General features: G+C 41.2%; 1 protein-coding gene across 1 annotated transcript in view; it reads right to left on the reverse strand.

The window, feature by feature from the left end:
* Nucleotides 1-4,951: 4,951 nt before the first annotated feature.
* Nucleotides 4,952-22,290, reverse strand: part of LOC134414915 (ephrin type-A receptor 3) — a 175,246-nt gene continuing 157,907 nt past the window's right edge. Inside the window, exons 15-17 of the mRNA XM_063150214.1 lie at nucleotides 20,904-21,097; nucleotides 9,901-10,056; nucleotides 4,952-8,533 (exon numbers count right to left, since the gene is read on the reverse strand). Coding sequence (XP_063006284.1) covers nucleotides 8,428-8,533; nucleotides 9,901-10,056; nucleotides 20,904-21,097 — 456 coding nt within the window. The 3' untranslated portion in view covers nucleotides 4,952-8,427. The remainder of the gene's footprint in view (nucleotides 8,534-9,900; nucleotides 10,057-20,903; nucleotides 21,098-22,290) is intronic.

Raw genomic sequence — 22,290 nt, forward strand, 5'->3', positions numbered from 1 at the left:
GAGATGGAAAACTTTTGTTCTGTCTTCTCAAGGAGCCCTATCGACTGTGATCCACAGGATCTCCCGTTGAGAGCAGCAAATTATTTAATCTGTAATTCTGGCACCCTTCTAGCAGGCACTTAGCAACAAAAGGCCATAGCCAAAATCATTGCAAGGCCTTGGGAGGGCATTGAACAGCCAGTGCTCACCTGTGCTAAAGGTGATTTTTACTAAAGGTAAAGACTTGGGCTGGGGAAGGAATCCTGTGAAAGGGGTTTCTGGAAAGGCACCCAACAGATCCCAGTGAAAACATTGAACCAGGCAGAGTGGGGGGAAAGGGTTTTTTTGGTGCTGTGCTTGTCATGGTTAAAAACAGACTAGATAAACAAATATACAGCTCAGAAAGAGTGCTTGAAATCCAAACCAACAGGAGGTGTTGTGGCAGCCAGAGAGAACAGGCCAAAGAGCTGCTTGTGTCCATAATGTTTATAATAATATAAATTTATAGAGATTATGCCTCAAAACACATGTTGAGATGATGGAGCCTGGTCTATACACTGTAGAGAGCTGGATCACAATCACCCAACATTACCTTAATCATGGAGGAGCTGCTTAGTGTGTGGGTGCTATTAAATATCTTTTTTTACTGTCTAAATGCATTAGTTTAGCTGGTTATGGTACTTGTTCAGCAGAGGATATATTGCACAGAAATTACAAGAGAAGGGAGAAAGAATACACTCAGTTTTGGGTGTTAGGAGTAGCAAAGGTCTCTGATTTCTTCAGCTCTGTGATTCAGTGTCTGCCTTCTGTCCTCTTTCTAATGGGACCTCTTACCTTGCAGCAGGAAATTGATAAAGCTGTGTTACACCTCTGAAGGCTGGCTGGTGCCAGGGACAGAGGTTTACTTCAATTTAATCTTTATTTTATATTTGTTTGAAAATCTTTATTTTACATTTGTTAGAATGGCTTAATTACAGTAATTTATATAGTCCCTGCTGGGGAGGTGTTCCCTTACAGATTTTTGGTGGTATCTGATATACTTGTTTTTTTTCACAAAAACCCCCTAGAACCTTATATGAAGAGGACAACTTTTATATGAGGAAGAGGTAAAAAGGCAGAAAAGAAATTTCTCTGTGGGCCAGTGAAATTTCCTCTGTCTCCAAAAATCCACATGCACAATGAGAGAAGTTTGGAACAGAAAGTAAAAAATGGAACCAAGTAATAACTGAATATTAAATTAAAAAAAAAAAAAAAAAAAAAAAAAAAACCAACAAAAAAAAACCAACCCAAAAACCTCAACAACTAAAACCATGCAAAAAACTCTAGAAAATATCTATATCCAAATCTCAGAAATAGATTTTATTTGTTCATATTGTTTCCTATTTTCATTTTACTTCCTTGGCAGGTAGCCCAGTGCTCCATCAGTAAGAGGAAAGGAAGTTAGAGCACCACATTGTTGTAGGGATTGGATTTTATTGCTTTGCAAGTACAATTAGGCGACTATTAACTCAGTTAAACGAGGCACAATTTTTTATAAAGTATATCCAAATTCCCACAAGTGGGAATTGTGACTTAGTCCTCAACTAAAGCCCCCCCAAAAAAGCTTTATGAGAGTGAAAGAAAGAGATCAAAAATAGCTAAATAATAAAAGGTGATGCAACTTTAAAGGGGCACACTGAAAATGGGAATAATTATTGGTAATTAGCTGACAACCAGCCTGAGGGGAAGCTGCAGGTCAAAAACCTGGCAGCAAATATTCAGCTCGGACCTGCAAAAAGCCACCCAGATAATGCCGAAAAGGTGGGGACAAAATGTCTACAGGTGATTGGAGGTTTTTTATGGGAGGTGATTTATGGAGGTGATTTATGGGGAAAAGAATCCCAGACAAATCAAACTGGGATTCACAGGGTTAAACTCGGATGGCACAGAAAGGGAAAGCGCAGCAAGGCAAGCAATGAACAAGGACAGAAACACCGCTTTGACTCTAAAACACCTCCCCAAGCCATCTCCCGTCCCTGTTTTTGGGATTTCTGGGAGTTAGGGCTGTAAATTGGCAGCAGAGAGGGCTCAGGGCGATGCTGGGCGGGGACAGCAGGGGACAGCAGGCACCAGGGAAAGCCGGCGGGACGAGGGGGCTCTGCCACACCAGGCCCCTCTGCTCCGAGCCCACTCGCGGCCTTCTGGCCTGCAGTGAGAGCAATGAAGGGGAAAAGGGCCAACCAGCCCGTGAAAATAAAATCCTTCAAATAAAACGAAAATAAATTTCAAATAAAATCTAAACAACACATAAGGACAATTTCCTGCTGGGTGGGGAGGGGGAAGGACAAGAAAATTGACATCGGAGATGTTTATTTGAATCCCTGGTCAGACTACGGTGCAAAACTACCAGACCTTCGTGGTTTTTTAATTTTTTTTTTTCATTTAAACAAATTTATATGTTTTTTACTGGCTTCATTTCATCTCAGTGCCTTAAAATAAAATGTTTTACTCTACGCTCCCATGAACACATTGAGACTAAACACACTTTTTTGTTTTTTTTGTCCTTACAGGCCCTGAGGCAGGAGAAGCCAAAAAAGCCTGCTTCCCTAAATCCCCAAAAATTAAGAATAAAAAGCCCTGGTTATTTCACATTCTCTTGCAAACATACACTTCTTTAAAGGGCTGGAAGCTAAACTCAGTATTAATTACAAATCCATGATGAATAGACACTCACTTTACTGAAGAAACTTAAAATCTGAGCTTTCTAAGACTACTGGATAAAAGAGGAGAGAAGATATAGGATAGTTCTCCCCTTACATGGAGACCAATAGAGTGAATTGAAAGATTTCTAATAAACCTCAACTACCTTCAAACTGATATATCAGTGATGAACCTTAGTTGCTGAATCGAATTAAAAGTAAATAATGAAATTTGCTAACCAAATCATCCCTTAATGATGCCTCTAAGTCATTGCTTGATGGCAAAAATTCAAAGCAGAATCTGGTCATGCACGAAAATATTTTTCTGGATGCATTTTATTTCTGTTTCATAATTAGAAATCTTAACAGTCAAAAGTGATTGATGCATTCAGGATTTCAGAGTCTGTGGAATTTATAGCATTTATTATATATTTATATTTTATATTTATATATTTTATATTTATTGTTTATTTATAGCATAGATTATAGCAAAAAGGGACTGGTCCAAGTACTGGCTATTCTCTTGGCGAAATCCTGGAGCCAAGATCATCCTGAGCTTTAAATAGAGGAGAAAAGCAGAGCCCAGCAATTCCAGAGCAGGTTGCTTACCTCAAATACCCAGAAAGATTTTACATATATATATATATATATATATATAATATAGCAGCTGGAGGATTCAAGGTCTTAAGAAACCAACTCAGATTTGTCAAGAATAAACAAATCCTGTCAAACTCATCTAATTTATTTCTGTGGCAGGATAATCTAAAAAGTAGTGGATGTGATTTATCTTGTCTTTACTAAGACTTCTGGTGCTGTCCCCCTTGACATTCTCATGAGCTAACTGGGGAATATGGGCTATTATGGAATCATTTTAATGTGAAAGCAGAGAGAGCTGAAAAATCCCATGTACTGAGTACTCTTCATTTACCAGAGGTTCTCTGGCCATCTGAAAAGGATCATGAGGAAGCCAAGGGAAAGCTGCTCTTTGTGTTTTGTGCTGTTCACCTTTGCATGAGTAACCTTCATGAACACCATGTGCCTGTTTGTATCTGGGAATAAATCAAAGCTGAGGGGAATATCTCTAAAATAAATATTTTTTTTAAATCGGGAAAGAAAAATTCATTAAGGAATCCCAAAGGACTGAACCAAGGACTGAAAAAGGAACTGAGTGCACACCCATTAAACAGGGAATTACTGACCAGGCAGTGGTGGTTTGGAAAGGAACTGAGGCATTAGAGCAGCTCAGAAAATGAAAGGAAGCCAATAGCATGGATATCCACATGAATTAACAGGGGTGGCACGTGTGAGACAGCAGAAATAATGCTCTGATTTCACTTGGCACTGCATCCTCCTGGAAAAACACCACTTGGGCAGCACTAAAAAACCCTGGCAGGCATATTGAATTTATGGAAGTGATTATCAGCAATTTACCTCTCCAGACTCGATGATCCTGATGGGTGCCTTCCAAATCAGCACATTCTGGGATTCTGGGGGCTGCCAGGCAGTCCCTTGTCCTGCTGTTGTTAAGTGAGTGCATCCTGCTGCCCTTCCAGAGCTGGCTACATTCATTAATCAAATGAATACCATTTCACAGGAAAAGCAATAAAAACACCAATAGCCACCTTTAGGCTCCAGAGCAAATATAATGTACCAGCAATGCCACAGGGATAGACACAAGCTGGGCTGACACAACTGCTGAGGTGAAACCTATTCACAGAGAAAATGGTTTGTGCCATTACCTGCATGGAGGAGATCCCATCAGAACCCTGGTGCTCAAGCACAGCATCAAAACCCCTGTTTGGGAGGTAAAATGACACTATTGATCCACCACAGCATGAAGCACTCTGGTGGCAGGAAGGACAAGGGGCATTTAAGGACAAATCCAGCTCTGGGTGACTTTTTCTGTGATTCCCCTTTCTATTGAACACACCAAGACAGAATGCCACCCCCACCCCAAAAAAGAAGTATGCTACATCCACATTCATAAATTTTATCAACTTACAGACTCCAGGACAGGTATATCATTCATTGTTTTGCACCAGTAAGCAGAGTAGTATACAAAAGCATGCAAAATCAGTTATGGTACAGAAAGAACCTGCAAAATTCAAGAAACTGGCAAGCATCAAAACCATTCCTATTTTCCTAGGAAGAGGATTCCTGAGTTGTGTATGTTGGCATTTCCAAAGACCCTGTACTTGGGTGAAGCACACAGAAACAACATGGCAGGGACATAACAAAACAGGGGCAAAATATTATCTAATATAGGTACTCAGAGGCAAGAAATGATCATGGGGTGAAGTTACAGTACGTGGTGGGCTATTTTATTTTGTTGAAAAGTACATCTTTGACTGGATTCAACATATTAATAAGATGAAAATAGGTCCACTGGCGAGGGAGGAAAGAAAGCAAAAGTTTGGAAATACTTGACACAAAAATAAAATAAGTGACAGCTTTTTTCAATATCCCATAGGCAGGCTGTAGAAGATGATGTTTTCCAGTATCCATGGAGAAAGTAAAGTCTTTGACTGATGTAAGTCAGTTTTGCACAAATGCTGGTCTGTTTAGTTAAAACCTGCACTGCTTGTTTCTTTCAATAGATAATATAGGTAATATCTAGCTTTCACTCCAGACCCATGCTTTAACACTCAGAATTTATCCATATTTAATTACAATTTTATCACACTAATCAAATAAATTTACTTTGTCCTCCAAGCAATCACCTCAGTATTTCAGTATGTAAAAAATACTTTCATTATGTTTATTATAAAAATATAAATGTTTCCACTACAAATCATTTTACATTAGTAAGAGGCCATCTACAATTGCACAATATATAATCTAAATGAGTAAGTAATGCTTTTGAAATACAAGTTAAAGTAAATACATATTGCCAATCAAATCACATCTATACATTGCTTATTGGATGCTAAGTTACAGCACAAAAACTAGATTATGTTAACAGAAATAAATAAAATGGAAACTATATTGAAAGGTACAAACCCAATAATATGGCGTGTCATTTTATGAGCAGTTTGCATTTTGCTGGATGTCCATAACCTGTACAGGCAGATGGCCACACGACCTCTATTTCTCTACTCCACACTGAAGAATTGTACACTGCTATGTTTACATATGTACAGGGGGACAGGGAGTACAGGATGCTTGCAACAGAGGCCACTTACAGTACAAATCAACTTCTGACAGGGAGAGAAAACCAAATGGGCTTTAAAAACTCTCAGCTCCTAACAGCAAAGAAAAGCAAAACCCAGCTGCTTCATTTTGTTTCCCCTCGGTGAGATTGGATCTTTTATGCTGAGCATGCCTGAACAGTGGGCAAGAACACGACAGGAGGAAATTGAGGGTGGTTGGTGCAAAGTTTTCAAGTGTCTAAAACTCTAAGAACTGGGTCTGTGTCTCCAGGAGCATCTCCCAGAGGTCAGCTCCCCACCCCAGCCCCTCATCCCCACACTCCAGCAGCAGGGTGAAGCTGAGGAGAAATGTCACAAAAAGCTGTCCCCACACAGACATTGTTTGCCACTGGGTTTTGGTGGCTTAAATTCACCAACAGTGTCTGATTTAGAGCAATCTCAACCCAAAGTAAAGATTGATTCTGAATGAACTAAGCAACACAAAACAGCGTTTCTGTTCAGCTTGCTGCATTTCATGATAGATTGGGGCAGATAAGGGGAAGTGTTCTTTACTGATTAAGTGCTTTAATTTACCTTTCTTCTATTTTCATTTTCAAATTTCAATTTTAAAACCCATTCACTTCTCTTTCAGAGAGAATTACTAATTATGATGCTATGAGTGTGTTTCAAACCCAGTCCTTTACAGCATGCTCACTACCAGCACTCATGAAAAAGCCTCTAACACTTCTCTTTAGCAATGTTGTGCCTGGACATTTTTTAAGTTCTGGATTCATGCAGAACAATTTTAGCCCCACAAACCCTAAAAATGGATTCTTTCCTCACTTGTATACCAAGGAGCTTCCAAACCCAAGCCAGCAGAAGGCAGCACAAGTGGTCACCTGCTTTTGCATGCACAGAGAAAACACAATGAGCCATTTTTTCATCTGCCTCTCACACAGTCTTGAATTTTTAGGGATTCATCATCATCAGAATCGAGTCTGTATTCCAGAATGTCAAGTTGGGAAGCAGAATGGTTTCCCCTGGTGACCAAGGCCTGCTCTCTGTGTGCCTGGCATCACACCTACAGCATTAAGAAGCACAAGAAATGGCTCCCACTATGTTTTAAACCACTCGTGCTCAGAACTGGGACTGATGTGCTCCAGAGCAAAAACTTAGGAGTTGGGAAGCTCTTTGGAAGATGCTAAAAATGGTGGAGGGCCCCCAAAATCCACCTTCCAGTCTCCTTTTTCCAATGGGAGATGTCAATGTTCTCCTGGACTTGGGCTCCCTTTTGCTTTCTTTCAAAGGACAGGTACCCACTGAAGCTGTGCCAAAAATTCAGGTCCCCTACAGGATGGCAGTGCCTCTACAGGGGGGTTTCTAGCTCAGGCATGTGTCAACTTCCACACCAAAGCCTCCCCTCACAGCTCAAGTCATCCCTTTAAACAAGTTCCCAGGGAACTCAAAAAGCATCATCAGTTAAAGCAGGATGCAACAAACCCTGGCCCTCTTTTCTATTTTCTTGGCAGATCTCTCACCTGAACACCATCCCATAAAAAGTAAATTATTGTGACAGGAAAGCAGCCCTGGGGTAAGAAATGGGATGTCCTGTCTGGGGCAGATCCTGATCTAAAGATCAATGCACACACCACTGACAAAACCCCAGCCTGGTTGAAAACACCACTCACAGCAAATGGAAGAAATCTCATTTGCCAAAAAAAGTCCAGATGCTTTTCATAGTGTCAGTGCTGGAAAAAAACCACCTTTCTTTCCTTCTGTATTTCATGCATGATGCTATGAGTATAAAATCATCTAGTAACTAACCCTCAGGCAATTTCTCAGGTTGAACCAATGAAGTTTGGATAAAATTTGGCACTTGGCAATAATACAGCCAGGTTAAGGTATATAAGCATAAATATAAACAATAATGGAAAAAAACAAACCAAGAAAATAAATAAGCCTTTTAAAAATTAAGACTTGTTTCTATTTAAATGAACACAGTTAGGGAAGCTAACATAATGGTGAAAATCTTTTGTCAACTAACTCAAAGTCACTACAAACTTTATTTCTGTGTTCCTTCCTGAAGCTGAAATAGCATGTTACAATGACATTATAGTAAATATGGCCAGACAGGTTGTGAGGTATAGTCCTCTATTTTCCTTGCTTTTAAAGAAATAAAATACCTGTTACAGATCTCTTCTGTATAAAAATACTGCAAGTCTTTCTTTCTTCTTGTTTGCTGTATAGATCAAATACACAGCTTTTATGTCCATGTTTTTTTTCAGTTATTCAGTCACTTAATATTCAAATGGCTCTAAGTTTTAGTAACACTGGTTTTTACTTGGAAGGATTTTTCACATGTGGTTTTTTTTTCTTTTGATATTTACTATCTGCATTAACAGTCAGTCAAGAGCACCCACCCTTTAGGATTAACAGATAGAAAACAAGTTTGCTCCTATTTTTAAGGCATTTATACTCAGTATTTGAGTGTCTTGTGGGTTTGAAATTTCAACATTGCGTTTCCCAAGCTGTTGCCAAGATCTCCTTTAAATTCTGCCGTTTGTCAGCCATCACTTTTCACCTGCGATGCAACTTTGCTCCTTTTTTTGTTTTCCTCTCCTGAGCAACATCATTTTGGTACCTTACACAGGAACAGGGCTGTTCTTTGTATGAGTTTCTAGAGCTTTGATACTGCTGACAATCTTCTTTTGAGGGCCCACCACTGTAACACCAACTTTCTTCATGTCACTAGAAAAAAGAGGAGGCGTGTGAGTGAGGACACTGAATTTCACAGCTCTGATCCCAGCAAACAGCAATGAACCTGCCCATCCCACAGTGCTGCACTTCAGGAGCCTCCAGGTACAGGGATAATGCTGAAACACAAGCCCTGCTGCAAAGAAACATAGAGCAACTGCCTGAAAACATGAGGGGCCTGCAAAAAATTAGTCAAAGCTCATTTAGCCTTGTTGTAGAGGAAAACATGGAAGAAAAGGCAATGAAATCGTTCTCCAGTGATGCAAGCACTGGGGTTTGGGGTTTTGGGGCAAGAGGGTCACTGCTGGATCAGCTGAACCTCTCTAACACCTCCATCTCCACCAATGTCTCTTCCTGGGCAGTGCTCACACATCACTGGCCTGTGAAAGGTCCTCTGGGCTCTGCTATCAGCACTGAGGTGAAGGAATCCATGGCCAAGCTTCCCTCCCCTGGTTCTCCCCTCCTGTCTGTCCGGGATCTCAGCCTCATTGTTCCTTGTGCAACACAGAGGTGCTTTAACACCTGTGCAGGGCTAATTAACCAGGGGCTCACAGGAAATTGGGCATTCCTAGGGGATTTCTACACTCTCCCCAAAGGGTAATTGTTACAAAAAGCAATTAGCACCCTTTTAATAGATGCAGTAATACACTAATTAATGGCATTGATGTGTTTAATTGTTGGTAGCACAGCTGCCGCATACTTCTCCACAACTTGTTGTGCATCCAGCCAGCCAAACTGGGAATTAAGATTTCCTTTGGCAGTAAAATTTTAACTGTTCTTGATGCCTTTTCAGGTGCAGAAAGAACATAACCCTACTCTTACTTGTCACTAGAACAAAGATGGATTGCATTTAGAATGTAATAAACTTGCCATTTGCTCACTTCCAAGCACAGCAGGAGGCAGTTCAGCTCCTGAGTAATTATTAGCATGGAGGAGGAAAACAGCTACAAAGAATTTGCCCCTTCACCTGGTTTGGTGGAATATGGGATGGGCAATAAAGAAAAAGATTGGTAATGTGCCAGCTGTAGAGAAACTCCCATGTAAAATACAGAATTTAAAGAATCATCAGAGAAACTTCAGTGAAAGGAAGTGATGCTAGTGTACCAGATGATGCACGGTGCTACTCTATTGGAAGAAATTGGGAATTTCCTTGTATTTAGTGAGAAAAAGCTGTGGGACCATGGCCTTCACACAGTCACCAGACACAGATTTCCTTCATGGCCATTTCAACTACAACAAATAACTCCCATTTGTCTCTTTAAATGTAAGAAATTTTTCACTAAGAATTGGGAACACCATATAAAAGTGCTTATGTTTGAACTTTTAGCTGTGATGAAAACCCACATCAGGCTGCAACTTACTCAGTGGAAATCTTGGCAATGGTGTCACAGGAGCTGTACTCCACCCCAGTGAAGATGTCCTTGCACTGCCCTGTCCGGAACCCATTGAGCCAATCACTCGCAGTGCGGAAGGCTGAGATGTCAACGCTGCTTTGGTCCAGGAGGAGATTTGATGGCCTGAAATGAAAGAATCATGGAATTTAGGGAGCAGGGAGAAACACTGCTTTATTTTGTGTCTAAACTCAGCAGTGGCAGGAGCATCCAGGCTGGATGTGGCTTTGCTGTTTATCTGTGGGAGTTCTCAGCTGCTGGGGCCACCAAGAAACTGGAGCTGGCAGCTCTGACAAATGCTGCGCAATCATCCTGCTGAACAGCACCAGCTTCCCATGCCTGTGTTTAAATCACTGCAGCATTCACAAAGTGCATTGCCACCTCCCAAATTAATGTTAACAAAGACTAAATTAGGTTATATTTATGTGATTCACCTAGTCCCAAACATCACACGGACCATGCACACTCCAGGCTCCAAGCTGAGTGTGTTGGTAGAATTTGGTCATATCAAATGTTCAGAATATTGTGGCCCACTGAAAAATCCTACTACATTAGAAGCTTTAACAACATGCAAAGTACCTTATTTTTCTTGTTTTATTTCAGGCTTAAAGCCAAGCATGTGCTTGGCTGTGCTGTGCCTGAGACTGAACTAGAGAATGTTCAAAGCAGTTATCTCTGCAACTTCACAGTCTATTTTCTGCCCCAGGATTTTTTTTCTCTCTAGCAACCTGCACAGGAGTCTGACTACTGCTGCTGAACCCATTTGAAGTGACTTTTGTCCCTGAAAGCAGTGAAAATGAGAGGTGGCTGGACTGACAGCATAATTTAAAGGCAGTGATTGCACAGTGTAACAGGTAGGTGACAGCTGCAGGAACTGGAGAACTGATCCGGGCTGTAAAACACTCTCTTCACTCCAAACCCAAGTCATCTCTGTTCATCAATGGAACCAACATAAATAGGAGGAGATTTTAAAGGCACCAAGAGAACCACATATTTAAACATAATGATTTTAACCTCATAAGAGCCCTAGAAATTCCAAATCCTTCTCAATTCCAGTATGTCTTAAATTTCACCAAAATCAGCAGCACTACATCACATTTTTGCAGTACACCTGACTTGCCCTGGAATCAGAGGACACCACATCAGTTACATAAGTAACATTAGTTACATCAAGACTTTTACCTTTCACTTTTGAAGAAAAGAGCAATGATTTTTAGTATTGGCCACATCTTAAACAGCTCTTTTTACTCTGTTATCAATCAGCTGATTTTTTCAGGCTCAGAAAGTTAATACAGTATTTTTTTTTCCCCTTCTGGGAATGTAGGGCATAATTAAAGAGCCACTTAGATGCTTGAAAATCTTAACCCCAAACACACACAATCCGTTCTCACCCGGTCCCAGAGGAGCTGAGATGTCCCAGCTTTTGCCTGGCTCCCTTCCCTCAGAGCCCAGCCAGGACTGTGACCACTGGCACCAACTCTGGACTTCACAGGCTGGGAACAGCCACCCATGGAAAGAAAAGCAACAGAAGACACAGAAACCTGCTCTGTCCCCAGAACAGCAGCTCACTTCATGGGCTGGTGCCATGGTGAAACCAAATCTTAGACACCTACATGACACCCAGCTTTAAAGGCTCAGTTTGATTATCAGGCCCAAGATAGTTTTAATCAGTAGCTGTAAGGCCTGAATTTCACTGACTACTGTTTGTCCTGTGAAGAGCCAATGGTTTTTTATTTATAGTTTTCTGGGTACAGTGGCTGGAATCCCAAGATATTAATTAAGAGTATTTATGAAGTGTTCTTAGTGATAAAGCACAGATTTTTTTTCCCCAGCTTAGTACACCTTTTTAACTTAAGTCTAATAAAACAAGGTCTGACTCAAGAATCACTAATGAAAAAAAAAAAAGTATAAACAAGTTGAAATAGAACAGGTCTCTAGGATTAGGAATTAGAGTGGCCCAAAAGAGCCTTTATGTTTATTACTTGGATCAAAGTATCATCATGACAAAAAATATGACCTAATTTTAATGCGAGTGACCTCAGAGTAACCAGCACTGTAAAGTATCATTTTTCTTCTTGCAGGACTCCAAACAGAAATTAGTTACTTTCCTCCTCAGAGAGGACATCTGGACTGTTTATCAACGAGCAGGAATTCGCCTCGCTGCGAAGAGCCTGCGCTGTCTCCTCGTGTGCACCAGGGGAAAGCTGGGCTTGCAGAGCATCTGCACACCCTGGCAGGCTTTTCCCCCTGCCCCAGCCCCTAGACAGAAGGGCTGACCAGGGATTTATGGTCTGGGTGATGTGTGCCATGAGCTCACACTTTAGCAGACAAATTAGACGGGCTGCAGTCCGTGCAGCTGTAAACGACGTCCTGCAGGGCTCCACCTGATCCTCTACAGCTTTTCATAAATCAGTACCTACCAGCTTCAGGAGAGAGTCATTAAAAAGAAATCATGGAAATTACATGTTTGCTCAGGGGAAGTGAAATAGAACATTTCTCTCCATCTTTTCTTCTCTCCCCTCCTTTTTTATTTTCTTTTTCCTTTCTTTAACTCTTTTTACTTTGTTGCTCTGACTAACTATGATACACTCTCTCCTATCATCTTTTGACAGTCATGGCAGGATTTTCTATCCTGTTCACCCTGACTGTTGTCGGATCTACTACACCTAAAAAGTTGTATTTACTGACATGTGGTGCCCTAAAAAAAACCCCAACAAACAGCAAGACTCAGTTTGGAGAGACAAACTGAACAGTGAGATGCCAGTTACAAAACATCCCGTGGCTGGAGGCTTTCTCTGGATGTGTCCATTACTTTAACAGTTGGAATTAACCTTTGAGCCATCTGCACTATGGTGTATTGCCATTAGCACAGCTTTTTGAAACAACAGAGGGAAAATTTTGCTGCACTAGCAAGAAAAACCACAGAAAACATCATCAGAACCCTTCCCAATACAGCATGAAAATCTCACCTCTGCTTGGCCGCTGTCTGGGGAGAAAAAGAGACAAACTAACTTGTAAAATCCAGGAACTGAGACAAAGAAAATGAAAATGTCCTGCCACTTCTTCTGCAAATACACAGAGGAGCTGTGCACACACAATGCCAGACTTTGTACTGTAGGAGCCTCTCTCTTTCCATCCTTTCCTCCAAACAGCACAACCAACCTTCAGTTTTTTAAATCTGGACTTTCCTTTCCACAGTCAATTTCTTTTAAAGAGGAAAGGATTTTTAAAAAGTCCCCAAAAACATAAAGTAATTTCCTGTGGCAAATTTTAGGTAATTAAAAGCTGATTTAGTATAGTGAAATTGCTCCCAATGAGCCTGGTTGGAACTCAGATCCTATGGGCTTTATGGTGAGCTGAAGCACAGAGTTGGGGTCTAACAAGAATTTTATTTCAAGAGAAAAATAACCCCAAAACCAAAGGCGGCACAGAAAGCAAATTTCAGTTTTATCTTTTGTAGCAATCAGAGTCACATGCATGCATGTGTATCAACAGAAAACTAGTAAATAAATGACATGCCAAGGAGAAGTAGAGTTATTTTGTTTACTTGATTATTCCTGGACCTTAAAGATAAAAATCATTGGAGTTCCATCTCTTCATGCCCATTTTTAACATGCTCTGAGCAGAATTGGTAATTTAGTCCCTAAATTACAATTCACCCCTTAAAGGGGGCACATGGGCTTTTCCCAAGGGCCTTCCTGGGTTGTTTTCATACTCTCCAAATAATCATGTTGTGGGCTGCTCCTTGGAGTGAAAGGAGAGCTGGAGAAATCAAGAGGGGCAACACAAATAACCAAAGGGGAAAAACAATGCTGTTGAGGCTGCAAAAATGGTACACCTCTCTAAATGTCAATATTTTTTGTTTTCTAGCTCCATTGTTGGCAAAACAACCAAACCAAACCCAAAAAACCCCCAAACAACCAAATACAAAAAAACCCAAAACAACCTAACTTACCACAGCTTCCACTGGGATAATAACCAAATAAAAAATTAACTGCCCCAAAGGTCAATCCTTCAGTCTTCCCTACTCCTTCAGCTGCCCCTCAGAACATGATTTTCAATGTGCTCTTATTTTTCAGCATCTTGGTGGGATAACGAATCACATGCCTGAGTGTATTCATGCTCCTTCATTTACTTCTTCCCAACAGCAAACCACTAAAGGCAAAAAAAGCCCCCAGCATGTTGCTGAATTTTGGTTTTTTCCCCCTCATAACCCAGCCTAAGCTGTGCTTTTAAGGAAATACAGGCACATGGCCATTTCCTGGGATGTGTGGCTGGCTGACAGACCCTCAATGCCAACCACTCATTATTGTTAGGACAGTCTATAAGCTCCTCAGAACAGGCAGAGAAAATAGCTTTATAAAGCTCTCAAAATGCTTAAAAATCTACCATTTGCTGTGGAGAGCTTCCCTTTACATCTCACTGTTGGCTGCACTGCTGTTGCCTATAATCAAAAGAGAAAAACCCCTTGCATCAGTGTTAGAATACTAAAGTAAAAAGCAGATCTTCATCTGGAAGCTTCCAGGTGTCCCAGTGGGGATGGGCACACCCAGAATCAATTTTCTAAGATTTTATAAGGTTAATTAATTTAAGGTTAAATATTTAACAGCTACATCCAACAGGAGATTCAGCTGCCCCAGCAACCCACCCCTGGGTCAGCCCCTTGGAGTTTCCCCACTTCTTATTGTAGGTCCCCTACTTGGAATAAAGATTTTTTTATTAATCTAAACAATATTTCAGGGATGTGATCCAAAACCTAGGGGGAAAGGGCAGGAAAAGTACTACAGCCATGGATTAGCAATCTGCCAAGCTACAAATATGCGAGAAATATATAAAAAGCTTAGGCATCACTGTGCATTTCTACTTCTGTCACCTCTTTCCAGCATTCCCAGTGTGGAATTGCCACCACAACTAACGAGGGCTCCAAAAACTCCTGGGAAATTCCAATAAACAGCAAAACCTCCCCTCCCCACCAGGCCACCCGCTGGTCCAGCTGCATTTCTGTGTAAATTACAGAGCGCCCAATCCCAACCCAGTAAATTCTTGTCCCAATTTCACCAAATTAGAGGTGTGAAAGTGCAAATAGATGTTTTACTGTCCCTGTTAACAGCCAGCCCTGCTCACTTCCAACCCCTCACTTTGAAGGGACAATGGCTGAGTGAGTAATAATGACCCCTAGGAAAATCAGGTGGAGACAGGGCTTTTCTGTCTGAAAAGCTGAATGAAGTCTCTAAAATCTCCTCAGTCTAACCCCTCAATCCAAACTGTGCTTAGACACCGAGGAGTTGGACTTACTGCATTCCATTTTGTGATTTGCAGTTAAGTTTCTTTTTTTCTCCCTCCTTCCATATATTCACAATTTTATGTTTAGCAGGCTTTGGAGAGAGAGCTGGAGTTTTAAGTTTACATTACTTGAATTCTTTTAGAGCGAACGGTCTGGGTTTAGGACACAGATTAGGTTTTTGTTGGATTTTAAATGAAGCTTAAAGTCCTCACAGAATTTTGCCCTACAGAGCTTTTGGCCAGACTCAAACTCCATTGTTAAGACCCTGACAACATCCAAGGAAAACTGAAATCTCCTCCTCTCTTCCATCCTGGAAGTTCCTAACAGGGAGAAGCAAACAAACAATATTACAGCAGGTCAGCACTATATGTCAAGCATCTGAAGCCTTCTGACCTGAATGGTGAAAAAAAGGGACTTCTCAACAAAGTGTTCAGCCAATCTAAACAGTAATTTCATTGCAAATATTTTTGTAAAAACAGGGCTTGAATTATACTACAAAAAGGAGCAAGTCTGAATTTTTTATTTGCCCTATTCACTGCTCCTTTTGAGTTTGATTTTCATAAAAATCCTAACAAGCTAGAATGCAGTGTGTTTCCACTGAATTACCAAACTTTAAATGGAAATAGACTTTGTGAGGAGCAAAGTTTTAAACGCAAATTTTAAATTGTAAGTGCTGCCCCTGGATGTCTGAGAATGACAGCAGTGAGAGCAGCACAATGAGAGACAGCAAAGCTGAAGGTGTTTAGCAGTGAACCCTTGCAAACAATTGCTCACAAATAACAGCCCTTCCAAAGATTGCTCAAGGAAATTTCCCAGCCAGTGTTTCAAACTACACATCAAATTTAAGCAAATCAAGGCAGGGTTGCAAACAACTTGCTACCATGAAAATGAATTTAGGAGGAACTAATTATTCATACATGTTCTTTCATCAGGAAGAACAACTGACCCTGACCCCCTAAATTTTCTGGGCTATATGAAAATAATTTCAGCTATGATTTTTCTGAAATATCCTGAATTTTCAGGTGTTCTTCTCCTCTTCCTTGCCATACAATTATTTCCTCTTCTCCTAAATATATATAAAATAAAGAAAAACAGCAACAGCAATACCCGACACTGACTTTCACACTACCAAAAGCAAACACAGAAGCAGGTTGGGATTTTTTTGGTGCAGATTCCGTGTCAGTTTTGCCATCAATCAGAGACCTGGCAGAAATCCAGAACTTCTAAAGGAATTAAAAGCAAATTTCAATTTTCTTTCAAATGAGGAACTCTGTTCCATAGGTTCATGAAGACTAAATGACTTCAGTCCCCCCTGCATCACAGATGTGAACACACAAAGCAGATATGGGAAAGCTGCCCCAACATTTGAGCTGCCTGAATCCTGTGTCACAGCCCTTATACCTCAAGATCACACTGTACTATGACAGCTTTGGGACACGTAAAGGCTTTAAATATATTATATGACACACTATGCTTTAAATATATTTTTTCAAATGGTCATGTAAGATTAAAATTCATATGCATAAAATGGTAATATACATTGTAAATATATATATATTCATGTATATATGTATACATATAAATGGAGAATCATAAATTTAAGAATAAAAAACCCCATAAATCTAAAAAAATGACAAATATAAATCAGTGAAAAAAGTTAAGTGGATTAAAAAATATTTCAAGAGTCCATTTCATATTTGCAGTGTACACAAAGTACTTCCAGTTGCATGACTCAAGTTACAATTTTTTCCCCACACGAATGAAATAACAGCTTAAGAGCCATTTCAGCCTCACCAACTCACTTGCAGGTGGGTGAAGTGATTCTGACTCCCCAGCCCAAGCTGAGAAAAGTTTCCATCTGCTTTGTATCTGTATGAAATGCTCACAAATGTGAAGTAATACACAGTGGGCTGAAAAAACAATAAGCTCAAGAGGAAAAATAATGAAATTGATCAAAACTGGAAGAACGATGAACTCACTCCCACCCTAAAGATATCCAAACAACCAAAGGACTCTGTTAGAAAAATGAACATTGTGTTCAGAAAACAGGAAAGAACAGCAAGACATAAATCAAATAAAAATATCATGAGATTGTGCTTTAGAAAACCACATGGGTTGCACTGAGTTCTGTTCCTACAACCCCTTACAGAGCTGCCTAAGGGACACAAAAACCCCACGTGTCCAAAACCAGTGCAGGTCTTATTAGCAAGAGCTCGGGGTGGCCACCTGATTAAAAAGTGAATTTAGACAGGTAAGAAAGAAATCAGCCATACTCTGTACTTTACAAGGAATAGAAATGGAATTTGTACATGAACCTGAGATGAAACACAACACCAGGAAAGGTATTATGAAACGTTTGCTGGGCTGAGGCTACAAAAACCTTTTGTCAGTGTGAGGTTCAAAGGCACGTAGAATGGTCTGCAAAACCATGATCAATAAGGATAAAAACATCCCCTCGGGAATCAAGAAATTATTAGATACCATCGAGTGGCCTGAAGGGATAGAAAACTTTAAAGGGAGGAGGGAATTGAAGGCTTTGACTCCGTTTCTGTGAGGTATTAGTGCAGAACGTGCCTGGGCTGTGGCCTGCAATCAGATGTTCAGCCAAGCACATCCTCCAGTGGAGGTCACTTAACAGCAACCAGCACCCAGAGGACAGGGATATCCTATGCACCTCCAGAAATATGTTTTTTAAACAGACACAACGGTGCTGTGACTGCTTTAAACAAACATCAGCCCTAAAATCTGTAAGAAGAGACAGGTTTTGCATCTGCACCAGACGTCGTCAGGTTAAACATTTTTCCCCCGACCGAGGATATTCTGAACACCTACAAGCATATGGAGGGCATGAAGCTTTAGCATTCCTCCAGTAGCACCACAGACACAGCCAGAGGAGAGCTGGGACCTCTATAACTTAGATAAATTGCTTATTATGGGTAGGAGGAGAGGCAGTGTGGGAGTGCTGCGGCCTCAAATAACAGCTGAGAGCAGCCAAGGCACTCTCCAGAGCCCTCAGGGCTGAGTCCCTGAGTGCTTCCCCCTGCTCTGATGTCTGTCCCTCTCTGGGATCCCACTGTGTCCCCTTCTCCAGGAGCTGCCCTGACCCACAGCCCTCCAGTATCACTTACACATTCCTGCACATAAGGCTATGGCAAGGCCCCAGCCCATTTTAAGCCTCACTTCTCATTTTTCTGTCTCATTTTTCTCTGTCAGGCTGTCAAAAAGCGCTGCTGAACCTCCAGGCTCAGTCCCTGGCACCAGCACCAGGGGCTGTCACCTGCCACCAGTGCAGGACACCACAGGGCTGTGCAGCTGGCTGCAGATTTTCACTCCTATCTAAGGTTTGAGATTAGTCTGCTTTGACAATGATTTCATGGCACAGGGCTGCCCAGCACCCCTCACTGGTGTTTATTTGTGGCTGTGTTTAAGGATAGGCTGGGCTGGCCTGCAGACACTGACAGAGGAGATGGAGAGATCACAGATCATTCCCTGAGCTGCAAGAAGCTCCTCCACAGAGGGAACTCCCATGCTGGGACCCCACAGTGCCCTGTGTGTCACCAGGCAGTGATGCAGAGACACTGCACTGCCTAGCAATGCGCAGGGATGTGGCAGTGGAGGGGTAACTGGGAAGGAAAGCAGGAATAAAATCACCTTTGATGCTGCCCTCCTCAGAAATCCACTCAGTATCAAAGCCAAGCAGCAGCAGGAGGAGCATTTCACTAAGAGCTCTCCTAAAGCAGCTGTGAGAGGTTCCCTACCTTGCAGGCAGCCTCCTTCCTCCCCTCCTCGCCTCCCCATGAGCTGAGAGCATGGCGCTGTGCTAGGGATGTGCAGCCTCTGCCACCCTCTGTGCCACAAAGCACAGAATGGAACAGCAGAGACAAAAGGGAACAATAAATATCCCCCTGTGGAGCCCCTGCACAGAACCCAGCAGGTGGAAACAGTGCTCAGCCTGAATTTGGTCCCCTCTAGAGGATATCAGCTTCTACTGGCTGTGAACAGGCAACTGGAAATTATGGTTCCACACTGTTTTTATCTCTGTTGCAGTTCAAATCTGCTACTGGACGGACCACAGACATTTTGCTTCTGTTTGGAATGAAAAACATGCAGCCCTGGTTTCTGCAATCAGGTCTCCAAACCCAAACAAGATAGTTATGATTTCCCACTCCCTTAGTCATCAGATTGCTGCAGCACATCCCTATAAAATCATTCTTTGCACCAATGATTTGCCACACAGTGGTGCAAGGTCTTTGGAAGAAATGTACTTGACTGAGAAAATGCTGTTTAAACAGTTTGGAGTTTTTCCCAAAAATGTGTTGCTTTTTTTGTTTGGTTGGTTGTTTTTTTCTGTTACCTCCTAGAAATAATTGCTTCTGTAAGCATGTTAGTTTCCTACACGTTAAACACTCACCAAGCAAAATTTTCCAAACACAATTTTGTGTGAGCCATCTTCTCTCAATATACAAATTTAAAAGCAGAGCCCATTAGCATGCCTGCCTTTCTCCTCCCAGTTTTTCTATTTCTGCCCTCTGGCACGGCAGCAGGAGGCAATTAGAGTGGCCAGTGTGTGGCTGAGGATGCAGCACAAAGCCCGGGCCAGGAAGGAGGAGGCAGGCAAGGTCCATGGCAGCCGCACAGCAGGCTGCAGGATCAATGCAGCTCTCCCCTCTGCCTTTGCTCCACTTCCCTCAGCCTTCCCATCCAATTGCCCTGGTGGGAAGTGTGCTGCACCCCAAGGAGGGGTCTGACAGCAAGGTTTTCTGTGCTCCCTTTTGAAACCTGCCTCATGTCAGGCTCTGGTCTCTTGCCCAGTGACACACAGAACACCCTGGTTCTGAAGCAGCAAAGGAGCAGAGTGCTTTTCTCTCTGACTCTGCCTGCTTTGCTGACACAGGATTTGGCACTACCATTCATGCTAAAAATAATTTTACACTCCTTCAGTAAGAGTATGACATTTTGTGCATTGTACAACTGAGTCTCTTTAACACTACTTAACTAAAGCTCTTCTTTCACCGCGTCTTCATTATGCCCTTAGGTGTCAACACACTCTTCAGCTGCTCTCTCTCAATGAGATAATTCTTATCTCATCATAGTGATGATGTTCCAGAGTGTGCTGAAAACCCAGGATTAAAAATGAATGTTTCAAATGCAATGAGGAACATTGCACAGGTTGAAAATTAATTCCTAGTTCACACATTGATCTAAGAGGGAGTCTAAGTGCATTTTTAGGTCTGTGAGCACTACTAAAAAAAAAAAAAGGGAGATTACTCAGATGATTAAAGTTAACATGACTTGTCAGAGAAGAGCCTAAGTGTATTTGGACCCAATTCAGAAAGATACTTAGGAACATGGCTGTCTGTAACCTATGAAACACTAAGCACTTACAACACCACCAAAGGGCAGAAGGAAAAGGAAAATCCCACAATGGCCAAATCTGCCAGCTGTGTTTTTCTCAAAAAAAAAACTCTGCTCAGTCTTACAGTAGGTTTCATATCCTTAGCACAAAAATCTTTCACAAATTGGATGAATAATAGCAAATAACTAATAAAATAACCACAGCAATGATAAAAATAATAATATTAAATCCTTCTCTCAAGAGAGAAGGTGGTAAAGAGTGCAAACAAATTCTAATTACAGGAGATGAAGGAATCAAAGAGGTTCATGAGCAATGCAAGATCTAGTGTGTCACCTTGCCGCCGCGTTGGTGATTATTTTCAGACTGCTGGGATTACGGATCAGCTTATCCAGGATGCTGACAATCTGCTCAAACTTGGGTCTGTTGTTTCTGTCCTTCTGCCAGCAGTCCAGCATCAGCTGATACAAGGCAGCTGGGCAGTCCATGGGAGGTGGCAAGCGGTACCCTTCATCCACAGCCTTAATCACCTGCGCAAGGAGAAAAGTTTGTGCAGACTTAAAGGCACTTTACAGCAACTTGGGTTTTTATCAGCTGTGAGAACGTCAACGTGGACATTGTGTGTTTAAACAAACGTGTTTATTCACTAATTGTCTCTCCTTTATCTGCAAAGTAAACCAGGCAGTCGATTAGGCATGCAGAAGGGGGAGTTAAGATACAGTGTGTGACTTTGAAGAAGGTGAGTGTGTGGAAAGGATCTCAGAAACTCACACTCACTTGAAATAAATCCATAAACAAAAGCCACAGTTAGCAAGAGCTTGCTTAAGTATACAAAACTTCAAAAGGTCCTGGATATCTCTCCTCTGATTACACTTAGAAAAACAACCTTTCCACATCCTCCAGTGGATGCAGAACTCAAAACACCAACAAGAAAAACAGCCTACCCTGCCGAAAAATCAACATGCCCCTCACTGCCATCCTCAACCAACAGACAAAAGGTCTTGTGGATGATGTCACAGGGCCACAACATGTTTTTAAAACTTACCTCAGCTATACATTTTCTACTAGGCAGTGCAAGCCCAATTCCTTATAATTTGCCTAGGCTAATAAAATTTGTCTAGATTTTCTGTATTTTTTCCAGATGGACACATGCAAAACTAAGATTACTTCAGAATTTATGTTGTCCAGAAGATTTTTAATCCAGCCTTTTCACTAGAATCCAACACTTCTTGACCAGGCCTACAGCATCTATTGCCCCATAAACAAAAAAACGCAACGTAGAAAATTCAATGTAGAAAATGATAAAGCCATAGTCTGTTAATCTTTCCTTTTCATCTGTATCAATTAATTGAAAAGCAGAAGAAACTATTCTAAATCAGAACAAGGACAAGAGAACAGTTAATGCTTTAAGCAGCCATGAAGGAGAGGTACATAAATAGGTTAATCCTTCCATTTTAGATTTCAATGGGATATTATTAAAGACATTCCACTAATATATCAGTCTGCACAACAGGATACATTAATCTCCACAAAAACAATCATTACCAATTAAAAGAAATGCATCATTTTCTGCAGAGACTTGGGTTGCAAGGGTACCCATTTAAAAGGAAGTTTTCTTCTCTTTTTCCTTGTTTAACATAAAGTAGTACAGAAAAATGTTTGACTACAACTATGTAACTGACTTATTTATTTTAATTTAGAACTAGTAACAATATATATCATC

Source organism: Melospiza melodia, chromosome 2, assembly GCF_035770615.1.
Source record: "Melospiza melodia melodia isolate bMelMel2 chromosome 2, bMelMel2.pri, whole genome shotgun sequence".
NCBI lineage: Eukaryota > Metazoa > Chordata > Aves > Passeriformes > Passerellidae > Melospiza > Melospiza melodia.